The sequence below is a fragment of the Leuciscus leuciscus genome (assembly GCF_965113295.1).
Source record: "Leuciscus leuciscus genome assembly, chromosome: 1".
In the NCBI taxonomy this organism is placed as follows: Eukaryota; Metazoa; Chordata; class Actinopteri; order Cypriniformes; family Leuciscidae; genus Leuciscus; species Leuciscus leuciscus.
The window spans coordinates 8087133-8100595 of NC_138725.1; the positions used below are offsets into that span (position 1 = coordinate 8087133).

Genomic DNA, 13463 nt, shown 5'->3' on the forward strand with positions numbered 1-13463 from the left:
GTAATATTTTCATATTAATATGTTTGTACTCTATGTACAGTAAGGGAGGTATGGTCAAAAATTCACCTGTATTAAGTCAGTCTGGTCACTAGGGAATTACTACAACCTTTGAAACATGAAAAAAAAAATACTTTAGGTGAATTACAGTAATATAATCACATTCATATTTGTGTACTGTACATACAGTAAGGGAAGTATTGTTAAAATTTCACCTGTAGTAAGTCAGTCTGGTCACTAGGGAATTACTACAACCATTAAAGCAGGAAAAAACACTATATGTGAAATATTATAATATTTTATATTAATATTTGTGTACTGTACGTACATTAAGGAAGCTATTGGCAAAATATCATATGTAGTAAGCCAGAGTCGTCACTATGAACAACTACAACCTTTTGAACACACAAAACAAAACAAAAACATTAATTAGTGGACTTCGGTTTGCACTGTGGGCTGAATTTGCAGACGGTCCCTAAATCAGCCTATGTGAATGTCTGGCGAATATCGAACCTAAAACTAACTTTACCCCGCTCAAAAAGCGCGCGTTTATACGGACCAAAAAGACGCGTACAAACTGTGCGTGTTAATGCGTCCAAATTTCACGCGTTGCATATAATAGGTATTGTCCCCAACGGCGTTCCATAGTATGTGACTGTTATCGTGGCGCTGGTGTCCTCAGACTGTCATGAATGACCGTTAGTTTCGTTTCGTGCTCTTTTTCTTTTTTAACTTTCGGTTCTGTCCGTGTCCACGTTAAACACAAAATGGCGAAGAGTGCTGGTAAGGTTTGATTAACAACAAAATATGTAAAATATTAACATGTTAAACGTGTCTATTATATGTCAGAATCAAATCTCTTCCTGCTTAAGCAATGATTTATTTATGAATTATGCATTTCAAGGGGCGTTTAAGAACGAGCCACCCCTTGATAATGCGCCAAATGGTTTAGTCCATTCGACACGCATTTTGTTTTGAGCATCTAGTGGAGCGCAAACTTCTGCTGTAGAAATGTCTTTCTCAAATAAAGCCAAATCAGGCCACCAAAAAAGAAAGGAAAGACAGGAGAAGGCAAGAAAACAAAATGAGGGGAAACAATTCTTTTCAAAGAAAGGTGAGTACAAACTAGAACACGAAATCTACAGTGCTAAACTGCTTGAATATCTCCGCGATCGTTAGTGCTAAAATGAACCGAGACAACCCATTGAAAGAGCAGAACTAAACTTTCAGATAATCATTTGGTTATAAAGTTGCATGTAATCTGAGGTAAAGGCTAAATAGACAAACTGAAAAAAACGCTGTTTGCATACAACACACCATTATAATAGCCTAATTTAAAACATGTTTAATTTTAAATGAATAGGCTATAATATCTCAAATTAGATATAGAGGGAGATATAGGGTTGAGGAACAACCAACAAGCCCATCAGGACTGGCTATATTTCTACCGGGGATCTTGTGCTACGCCCCTGCACACGCAGGTTGCATTAACATTTACTGACTTTTTAACATAAATTGGAAGCAAACATAATGCATTGGCACTGAGTGTTTTTGTAATATCGCTGCCACTTAAAAAACAAAATATTAAAATCATTGTTTGCCTAAAAAAAGGGCACAGAAATATATCAGGCCTTGTTTTAAATGGATGAAATCTTCAGTAACATCTAATATGTTCTTTATGATTCTGACAATCAAGTTGCTCTTTTCCTCTTAAACATTCATTTAAAATTAGATCAAAACCATGCACTAAATAACATTAATAAATAAACGCAAACACAGATAGGCACATATGAATAATAGAAGATCAAGAGGTCTGCAGCTGTAAACAGATTTTGGGATATTTGTGTTATTTTCTGTCATGTTCTATTTTAATCCATCAGTGAAAAAGCTTGTTTTCTGATATACCTAATGTTCGCCAGATACTCTAACAGTGTGTGTGTGTGTGTGTGTGTGTGTGTGTGTGTGTGTGTGTGTGTGTGGTAGGCAGTAGTAGTCCAGATTTTCATCTTCTCAACAGTAAGTCCATTAAATGATTTGACTCTTTACTGTGAAACTTTTATCAGTTTACTGATTTAGCATTTCAGAGTTGGTCAGTGTTTGATTTTTCCCTTCTCATGTGAGGAATCTTTAAATGTTTTTGTTTGGTTTTCTGTTTGTCTTGTATGTTAATATGTGACATATGAGGACATTAGTAAATGATTATGCTAGTGCAGAAGTAAAATGCAGAAAAAGTGAATGACCTGCACGGTCACCGTGATTTTGCCAAGTAACACATGTTCCTGGATCAACATATTTTGTTGATCCTGGAATAACATTCCTTTCCCAAAATGTAGTCCTTACCCATATATCCCTACTGTTTTGCTGCTTCCTAATGTCTTTATATAAACAATTCTATATTCGCACACAGAGCAACACTCACACGCATTTTAGCTGGTTTACTCACTTCTTCATCAACTGGTTTATTTACATCCGAGAACTCCACCACTTACAGAACACTGATGCGCCCTAGTGGTCACTCTTCATATAGCACAACATTTAGCTCCATAATAACATTTCCTCTCCACTAATGGCGCTTTTCCATTACCAGTACCAGCTCAACTCGACTCGACTCGACTCGACTCGGCTCGCTTTTCACTCCGTTTTCCATTGCAGATAGTACCTCCACAATAGTACCTGGTCGTCATAGCGACGCCGCAGGAAACTGCCGTGACTTAATCTTTTACGCGAGACGCGCGAGATACACCCGCTACCCACACACACAGGACAATGGAGGAAATCGAGTGTATGCTGTTTTTGGATGTTTTTGTTTTTGTTTTTGCTGTTTTTTATTCAGGATACTCCGTCTGGCGCGTGCAATGATGACGCAGTGAATAGTGACGATTCTCTCTGACCAATCAGCAGTCTGCTGTGTTTTCACGTCACATTTTAGTATCGCCTCAGCTCGCTCAGAACCGCGCCGGAGGTGGTACGAAAAAAAGTACCTGGAAGCAGGTACAGGTACAACTTTTACACAGTGGAAAACCAAACCGAGCCGAGTCGAGTCGAGCCGAGCCGAGGCGAGCTGGTACTGTGTAGTGGAAAAGCGCCATAAGATAGGGTGTCCATTAACACAAAATATATTTTCTTTAACACAACCTAAATGATACACTTTACCGTGCACAACATAAGAGATACATTTGTACAGGTTTTTTTTTTTTTTTTTATAAAAATAAGGAGTTATCTTACTTTCTGTATAACTTGTATGTTGAAAACAATATGTCCCACAACTCAAACTGTACTACAACCTTCTGTTAACTTATCACTGTTCACTCATCACGGTAACGTACTGGTGGTTTTGTGATCCTTACAGGATAGCGTCTGAGAATTTTGAGGGGCAGTTGCTCTGACCTGAAAAAAGGGCAGACCCCGTGAATGAGGTTTTGCGATTTATTTAATTTAATTTAATTTATTTATTATTATAATTTTTTTATCTAGGCCTACGTGAAATTCTGCATCCATTGTACGATTTTTTTATTTTAAATTTTTTTTCCCTTGGAAGGGCAATGTGAGTTGAGAAGGGCATATGGGCAGTTGCTTGGGCAACCTAAGCAACCCCTCTGTGCACGTCCCTGGACCTGTGTACTGCTCCAGCAACACTGGGTTTCAGGCAATCCAGTTGAGAGCGCAGCATAGCCGAGGAACAACATAGCCGGTGTTTCTTTTGTTGTTGCATGAGGGGTGTTTCGGTATGTCAGTAGAAAGGAATCAAGTCTCTGACGCACACGTGCTGTGCCTTTGGACGCATTTAAGACATGTTTGAACGTCTGCACAAACCTTTCGGCCAAGCCATTGGTGGCAGGATGATATGGTGCTGAGTGGATGTGTTTGACTCCATTGGACTTCAGGAATGCACTGAATTCTTCAGCACAGAATTGAGGTCCGTTGTCACTCACAAGGATGTGTGGAATGCCATAGCGCCTAAAAAGGCCCCTGAGCACTTGAATGGTCATGCTGGCAGTGGTGCTGTCCATGATATGCACTTCAGGCCACTTAGAATGTGCTTCCACAGCGACCAAGTACATATGTCCTTCAAATGGACCTGCAAAGTCCACATGTATCCTTTCCCCAAGGACTGGAGTGCCACATCCAAGTGTGTAGAGGTGCTAGCCCAGGCTCTTTTTGTACGTTCTGACAGGAGTGGCAAGATTTGTCCTGGAGCTCAATTTGAGAGTCTATGCCACCAAACATAACTGCGTGCCAAGCTCTTCATCCTCACTACACCTGGATGTGCTGAGTGGAGCTCTTCTAGAACCCAGGGGCGCAGTTTAGGTGGCACGACCACTCTTATTTTACTTATTTATCCTATTTATTTGCTGGCCACAGTGGTGGGAAAATTAATTTGTTTAGATGCCCTAACTGATGCTCCAAATGATGTGATAATGTGTGTGCATCAGTCACATTCATGTAAAGGAGAAAATGGATGAATTTATTAATAGTGATGCACTAGTTAATTTGAAAGCGTTACGTACTATGTCCAGTAGATGGAAGTCCTGCTAAATTTCACTGCAAGTATTGCATCAGCCACACTCATATCCTCTTATACAACTGCCTTCCACTGAACCCATGACTGCAGACTTCTGCAAGCCATATCGTGCTGACTGTAAACACTTTTCAACCTGATACTGTCAGATCAACGTTTTGTAGCAAATATAGTGTATTACATCCAGATAACTTAGATCTCTTCCAAACACACACGTTAGTCTGGTAATCTTCAACTCAGCTGAAAATAACCAGAATGTGTATGTGAATTCAGTCTGGTAACGACTTATCTTGTATCATACATTACCTTTTAGTTATTAACAGTAATTTAAATTTTCACTGGAACGATGAAGAACTAGCAGAAGGCACATTACATCACCTCTGTATAAGGACGTGTAAGGGACAAATATACTTGCAATTATGTTATTACACTAGTTCAGTGTTTACCAGCTGTTCCTGAAAGGAATGAAATGCTGTATGTCTCCATTTTTTTTTGAAAGATTTAACATTAAATGTGATATTATTTGTATTTATTAGTAGGCAGAAGATTTTTGTGTATTTTCTTCTTACACCATGTTAATTTCGACAAAGCACAAAGTAAATGCATAACATACCTACTGTATAGATGCAATAACGTTAAATAAGCTTAAAATTAGTATGCATTTATCAAGAAACATGATAAATAGTAAAATTAAGTGTGCTTGACGATCACAAACAGAAACAAGGAACTAACTGAACTTGCTGGCCAGAAATGCATTTTGTCTAAAGTAAAGTATCTTAAAAGCACTCTACGTTCTTTCAATTATATTTTGATTAACAATTCATCATTCTAGAAACGTTCATTTGTAACATTCCAAGAACATAGAAATGTCCAGTTTCCTCCAATTTACTAGAATGTTATTTAAGGTTAGTATGATGTTCCTGAAACATTCTTTCAATCATTCAAAAGAGAAATAATAAGAAAAACTACAACTTTCTTCAGTCACAGTTAGGGCTGGACGATTTTGGCTAAAATCATAATCGCAATTAATCAAACAAGTTACCTCGATTACGATTATTGAACGATTATTTAAAAAAAAAAAATCCTATGTCACTGGCAAGGCTTATACTGTAAATACGTTCACGGTTATTTTTTCTAATGAAAGAGTTAGGGATGTCCCGATACCACTTTTTCACTTCCGATACGATACCGATGCCGCAGCTTTGGCTATTTGCCGATACCGATATCAATCCGATATCTTTATTTTATTCTTGAACTAATACTACTAATAATAAAATATATGGAAGCACTTTCCTCAATTAGCCACATAAAAACATCTCACTCAAATGGAGAACAAATACTTCTCCAGTATATCCACAACAACAGTTGATAATGAAAGACTGCCACCCTTTATTCAAAAGGCCTTGAGATATGTTTGGTAACCTGAATGAATTTAAAATTAATTTGCTATATTTCAGATCAATATATTTGTTTCCTTAAAATTTAAATTAACTTTAACTTCTCATCTGAATTATAAATAATTTATTTCTGTATAAAATAATACTACCATTAAAAACATTTGATTTAATTTTTTAATCAATGTAGAATGTGTAACTTAAAAATAAAAAGATTAGTGCTCTGTTTTAGGACAAGAAATGAAAACCAATGCAATATGATGAATGTCCAAAAGATGAGATCATTTTTGCTTTTTGATAATTTGATTTAAAAAAATGTACACAGTGTGTGTGATTTTGGTTGGGTGACAGTTGTAGGTTACAGTTTGACAAGAGTTTACAGTTTGACAAAAGCACAATGTTTTACACAAATATAAGTAGGCTGAACACTTAGCAGTTTTAATGATGTCCCGTATGAACAAATTGACGTTGATGTTATAATGACGAATGATGTTTTTATGTTTCCACTGTTCGATCGCGCCCGTGCCTCTCTCTCTCTGACACACACATTCCAGCATTGCAATCTTGACATCGCAGCCTGTTCATTATGCTGCGTTCACAGCAAACGCGAATAGAGCGTCAAATTCGCGTCTATCGCGTCTAGTTCTACGCTTAAACATTTTGAATCCATTCGCGCGTCCAAACAAAGCGAATAGGACGCGCGTAAGCGAGCGTTTGAAGCGAAATAGACGCGCGTTCAGGGACGGGGCGGAGTCAAGTGACTCACGCGGTAATATGTTTTAAGGGGAAAGTACACACACAGTAGGCGGAAATATTAATAGGATTAAAAAACCGAAATAACCGACTTGGTAAAATTACGTCGGTTACAGGCTCTGAATTTCGGTTTCGATTACTTTTCGATTAATCATCCAGCCCTAGTCACAGTCTTAGATGAAATCAACTGAAGATAAAAGAAGACATTAAATCTGTGAAGATCTCAGCAGAGGAGGATTACACAACTCCACAAACAGCATTACCAGCTTCACTTATTACTAACCAGATTTACTTTATTTCTGTCAGACGTCTACAGAAGTTCTTATTGAGAATTAACTGAGGTTTAGATGTTGATGTTTAGTTGAAAATGTTTAGTTTGATGTCACCATTATGGTGATTAGTGTTTGCTTTAGTTGGGCTCTTGATCATTGACTTTATTAAGATGATTCTTTTTCAGTAATTGCAGTTGTTTTCAGAAAACATTTCTGCATTGATAAAGCAGATCAACATGGCTGTTTTAACGCTCAAATGACTGTTAAATTTGGACAGATCAACATTTATGTTCCCACTAAAATGAGCAGATAACACTCAATCAGAAAACATAGACTAAAGCATTGTAATTAAATATAAAATGACTGTATGGTTTTGTCAACATGATTAAAGGTAATTTTATAATTAGATGAAAGCAAACTTATTCTTAAACTTAATCTTAATTCTTTCAAAAAACGTTCTCTTTCACAGAGCCTGATGAACAACATGATGTAATCGATCTGAGGATTGTGCTGCTGGGAGTCTCTGGCGCTGGAAAGAGTCCAACAGCAAATGCAATACTGGGTCGAGAGGCATTTAAAGAAAGCAGAACCAGAGAGAGTGAGATACAGAGAGGAAGAGTAGAAGACAGAAACATCTCCATCATCGACACTCCAGGATTCTTCAACCCTCAACTGACTGATGAAGAGCTGCAGAAGCAGATGATGAAGAGCCTGTATCTCTCTGCTCCTGTTCCTCATGCGTTCCTGCTCATCATCAACCTGGAGACTTGCATAGAGGAGCAGAGGAACGTTGTGGAGCAAATCCTGGAGAACTTTGGGGCTCAAGCTATGAGGTTCACTATGGTGCTGTTTATTGGAAGAGAAAAAATATCCAGTAAAGAATGGATTCAAATCATTGAGAGTGAAAATATTAAAGCGCTGCTGAACTACTTTGAGGAAAGATATCATGTGATAAACAGCAGAAGTGAATGTGATCCCTACCAGATCCAAATGCTCTTAAAGAGTATTGATGAAATGGTGAAGAACAATGGAGGACAGAACTACAGCCATAAGATCTACCCGAAGAAGGAGGAAATGAAACAAGAAGTGAAGAAAAAACAGGACAAGAGGGAGTTGCAAGAGCAGAAGAGAGAGATAAATCCAGCGGGAGAAATTAAATACAAATATAAAAAAGACAGAATGACAGGAGACAATGAGAGAAAGCAAGAGGATGTTAGTGAGGACAGCAGTGGACTCAAACTGAATCTGAGAGAGAAGGATTCTGCAGGCCAGGGAGATCTCAGGAAACGGGTGGAGAGTCAGGAAGAGATGGAAGGACTGATACAGAAGATTGCTAGAGAAAGTTCGCTTATAAAATTGGGTAAATATTTAGCCATTTGTGGTTTTATTTCTTTTAATTCTGAAAGATTTTCATGTAAAAACAGGTCAATGATATACATGTAAAGTGATAAGCTATGGCTCGGTGTGCATTAATTGGAGGCAAACAAAAAAGCATGATATTGAGGCAAAGAACCACCAATACCTGGCCATGAATTATCCTAAAGGTTTACCATTACTAAAATTAGCTGACCTCGTACAACATATCCAGGTTTTTCAAAACAATTGCAACCCTGGTTCTTTGATGAGAAAATAATTGTTGAGGGGGTAAATTAAGATAATGTTAATTAACTTATTTTATATACTTGTTCTATCTTATCTTTAGTCATTTTAAGTCATCTTAAGGCCCACTGAGTAAAGGGCCCTATTGAGCAAAGACAAAATGCTAAGTTATTATAATTCTTAAAGTGTAAATAACATTTTACATTCCTCTCTCTTTATCAGATCTGAGGATTGTGCTGTTGGGTAAAACTGGATCAGGAAAGAGTTCAACAGGAAACACCATCATCGGCAACATTGTGTTTAATCAAGGTTTTTCCGCTAAGTCTGTTACTCGACAGTGTCAAAGACATGTGACTGCAGTGGAGGAGGATAAAACCATCTCAGTGATCGACACTCCAGGACTATATGATACGTCAATGAGTGAAGAAGAACTAAAGAAAGAGATTCTGAAGTGCTTCTACATGTCTGCTCCTGGTCCTCATGTGTTTCTGCTGGTCATCAGACTGGATGTGAGATTCACAGAAGAAGAGAAGAAAACAGTGACATGGATCCAGGAAAACTTTGGAGAAAAAGCTTCTCATCACACCATCATTCTGTTCACTCACACTGATCATCTGAAGGGGCTTTCATTAGATGAATATATCAGTGAAAGTAATGATCTCAAGGCTCTTGTTGATGAGTGCGGTGGCAGATTTCACTCATTCAACAACAAAGACATGAGTAATCGCTCTCAGGTCACAGAACTGCTGAAGAAGATTGATGAAATGGTGAGGATCAATGGAGGACAGCACTACACTAATGAGAGATTTGAAGAGGCCCAGAGAAGGATTGAACAAGAGGCTTTTAACCAAAATCTGAGAGACAATCTGCAAACAGCACTAACAGTGATAGGAGGAGGGGTGGTGGTAGTAGGAGGGGCAATGCTAGGAGGGGTAGGAGGGGCAAGGGCAGCAGCAACAGGAATAGCAGCAGCAATAGCAACATTAGCAATAACAAAAGGAAAATAAGAGCCATAGTTAATCTGATTGAAAAACAAAGGCCAAATCTTCATATACTAATGTCTAATTCCGTTCACTGAAAGATTTGATGAGAATTGGATTATTGGATTGTAAAAACCTGAAAATATATCTCTCATTTTCTTCCTTAACAAAAGTGCTATTTTATAGAGTAAAAGTAATTTCTATATAAACACATTCAATACATTTACTTTTTTTATATATACAACAGTTCTTTCTGGTTCTCGAATCTGATTGGCTGAGAGCCTTTTCCAGCCATGCGATATTCACCCAGTAACAGCACTCTCACCGTTTCTAAGTTGGGTTTAATATTCAACAATATTATTGACCCGCCTGCATTTACACCATTATACGAGAGCTGGACATTGCCATCATGGTTTTCTCCAGAGCGGCTATATATATATCTTACCATTGTTTTTGGAATGTAGTTAAGAGTTTTTAGGTGAGAATGTAGTTATTTAGACCTCAAATATGTGCCTAATATATATAATCATAGTGCCTATTTTACAAACTGTTGAGACGCTTTCTCAGACGTGAGCTCCCGGCCGTTCAGCGCTCATGCCCCCGCAGAGAACAGCCTCATCTCGGCCAGTCCTTCGGGAATTTGCCGCTGGCTCTTATGTAGATAGTGGTTAAACTTGAGATATAATAATTTGGGGGTATATCAAACAGGCGATCTTTGGTATTATTAATCTATTACTTGTTCCTGAGCATATCAATTTTGGTTAAAGGGGAGAATTAAGTTTCATAACTCTGTAGTTAGGCTATATTTCACTTAAATCCTGTACTAGAGTGATGTTTGTACGTTTGACTGAATTGTTTGCTTGTGTTTATTTCCTATTGTATTTTATAATCGCTATTGTTGTTAATTAAAATATTGTTGTTCAATAAATAGTATCTTATATAAATAATACGCTGTATTTGGTATTGAGAAAGGATTGTGATATGGACTTAAGTGACAGTTACATTATTACGCCATTAGATGGAAGCAATTTTTTTTTTAGCCTTAATGAGTGAGTCAGAACAAGGAAGTTATTTTAGTGCTGTCATGGGAAGGACAAAGATGAACATATCGCTTTCCATTCAAACTGATATTTTGGATATAATATTATGGACATCAGGGCTGGACTGGGACAAAAAATCGGCCCGGGCATTTTGGCCCAGACCGGCCCACTATGATCATAAACACCGCCCATCTCTGCACGCCCTTAATTATACAGTATGCATACCAACTCCTATTCATTAAAACCACTAATGCCATATAATGAGTGAGTATAGGAACGAGTGAGAGTTAACAGATGAAATAAGTACAAATTTGACATTTATTAATACAGTTGAACTATACTCCACAGTGATGAATCCTAAAACAAGCTATAAGCTGCAATGGCATAGCAATACCAGTGTTTCTTACAGGATTTTTGGTAAAACTGTGGTGGGTGGACCTCGCCATTTTGACGCAAACTGCATCAAGCTTTTATTTTGGCGGGAAAACATGGTTTACAAACGCCTCTCATTAAATTTCTAGTGAATTGCGGTAATCGTCAACTATGCAGATGTGGAAATGATCTGTAACTGGGTTATGGGTTCCTACACTCGATCATGACATAGTTTAAGTGTTTTGAAAGTAGTTCTGCTTACCGCAGGCTCTACACTTTCTCATCTCTCTCCTGATCCTCCTCACTATCATCATCATCACTGGAGCTGATGAAGGGCAGAAAACATATATTTTGACACATTTTACAGTGTCTGCTAATATTCAACAATATTATTGACCCGCCTGCATTTACACCATTATACGAGAGCTGGACATTGCCATCATGGTTTTCTCCAGAGCGGCTATATATATATCTTACCATTGCTGTTGAAATGTAGTTAAGAGTTTAACTGTAGTTTAAATGTAGTTAAGAGTCTACCAATGGGCCGCTGATCTACGTGTTTCATGGGCTGGTCTGTCAGAAAAAAAAAATGAACACTGACTTTGTAGAAATCGGCGGCCCGATTTGAAAAAAATGAACACTTTGACTAAACGAATGGGCCGCCGATGTACAAATTTTATGGGCCGTAAAAAATAAATAAATAATTATGTATATGAGTATGAGATGTATCGGCCCAAAAAGCACGTCGGCCCACCGGGAAAATGCCCGGTATGCCCAATGGCCAGTCCAGCCATGATGGACATCGACCTGAAGAATGAATGCTATATCAGATGCAGGTAATAGACTTGTTTAGCTGATCTCTCTCTCTCTCTCTCTCTCTCTCTCTCTCTCTCTCTCTGAGCGGATGCTGTGAGAGAGTGGGCGGAGTCAGCGTGTGTGCCTGAGAGTGCTGTGGTGCGAGTGAGTCTATTCTTTCTTTCTTTCTTTTTACACGGTCCCTGTTTTGGGGTTAAAAATTGTTTGAAAAGAATACAAAGAAAGTTTAAGGAGTAGGGGGTTTGAGGAACGCTGTTAACCAGCGTTTTGCTGGTTAGCAATGGCGGGTCCAAGCCAAACAAAGTTTGAGCAGCTTTCACGCAGGCACGGGATAAAACTCGCGCCTGTGATGAACTGTGTGGTCTTCTTGTGGATTTCTGTGGAAGCATGTTTAGTTAAGTCATTCTCACCTCCATGGGCAACTGAAAATTCCCTGCGACATAAAGTACAGAAGGCTTTTGTTGAGTCACCGCTGATGGGCTTAATACACATATTTTTTACTTCCCAATTTTTATTGTAGCTGCACAATCTTTTCTTTTTTGCAGGTTTATACATATTTGCAGTTTAATCCACATACCAAATCGATTGAACAGCGTTCTTTTTGTTTGTGTGTGTGGAGGAATTGGCGCATTTACTTAACGTATACTGATGCATGTGAGCGGGGGGGGGGGGGGGGGACTGTGATTGGATGATGACAGGTGTCAGTGATCATTCTCAAGTGTTGTGATCAGCACTGTTGCTGTTGTATCAGTCAGTGGTTAGATCAGCGTATAGTCAAAAAACGGGACAAGAGAGGTCAAATAAATTAGGCCCAAATTACGGGATGTCCTGGCTAACTCGGGACAGTTGGCAACCCTACACTGTAAAAAAAAAAATCCCGTAAAAAAACGGTAAATCTCTGGCAGCAAAGTTTCCAGACGGATTCCGTTAAATTACGGCAAATAACCATTTCACACAATTACAGGCGAAAACCGTAAAAATACAGAATTGACTTTACAGTCAAAATTAATTACATTACTGTTGATAATGGCTTATTTAACCGTGGAAAAACGGATAAATGATGTCAAATTACATTAAAAAATGTTTTACTTTCAGGTTAAACTGTAAATTTAGGGTTTTATAAAGTTATTTTATAATAATGCTGTCTATCTACAGTAATTATCTTTTAAAATATAGCTTTTCTGTGTAAAACAACTATGAAGTTATGTATAAAAATGCAATAAGTACATAAATTCAAATACAAAGTTTGTATATTTACAGTTTTATTTTTTGTAGATCCAATTTCTATGAAGGTAAAATGATGCCATAATGAATTGCATGCGCAGGGTAAGATTTGTGAAAGTGTACATAAAATTGCAAGCGTAAATTAAATTTGCATGCGCAAGAGAAGATTTGTAAAGGTGTAAATCGCCTTTCAAGTGTAAGAAAAAAATATTTGCAGCATTTAACTGTTATTCGTAAGTGTAATTCATGTATTGTGAAGCTGCAGCTTCATGCTAACGCAAAATAAATAGCATCTGTATTCTTCTGGCTTCCATTTTTCCGCGCTAACACTTTTGGCACGGTTTTTGCGCACAAATACGGCAAAAAGCACTGCAGGCCTGTGAACAGCAATTTGCAACCGAAAACAACAGAGTTAGGAACTGCAAAACAGATTCATTGCGTAAAATCAAACTTTGTGTAAAAAAATAAACTGTTGCAAATGTCTATATGACTTGTTG

The 13463-nt window shown here is 37.9% G+C and overlaps 1 protein-coding gene and 1 long non-coding RNA gene across 4 annotated transcripts; one reads left to right on the forward strand and one right to left on the reverse strand.

Moving 5' to 3' along the window:
• Window positions 1-700: 700 nt before the first annotated feature.
• On the forward strand, window positions 701-10461 carry LOC309490244 (GTPase IMAP family member 8-like). 3 transcript variants are annotated; one of them, XM_082159307.1, is made up of 4 exons: window positions 787-1111; window positions 1981-2013; window positions 7405-8295; window positions 8757-10461. In XM_082159307.1, the coding sequence occupies exons 1-4, from the start codon at window positions 1009-1011 to the stop codon at window positions 9539-9541; spliced, it is 1812 nt and encodes a 603-aa protein (XP_082015433.1). In that variant the 5' UTR covers window positions 787-1008; the 3' UTR covers window positions 9542-10461. The 3 variants fall into 3 exon arrangements, with proteins under 3 accessions (XP_082015435.1, XP_082015433.1, XP_082015434.1); XM_082159309.1 differs by lacking the exons at window positions 787-1111; window positions 1981-2013 and adding an exon at window positions 701-780; XM_082159308.1 differs by lacking the exon at window positions 1981-2013.
• LOC309492804 lies at window positions 5589-6640 on the reverse strand. Its single transcript, XR_014203713.1, has 2 exons — window positions 6595-6640; window positions 5589-6540 (listed from the first exon to the last, which is right to left on the reverse strand). It is a non-coding gene; the product is annotated as an uncharacterized lncRNA (long non-coding RNA).
• Window positions 10462-13463: the final 3002 nt, after the last annotated feature.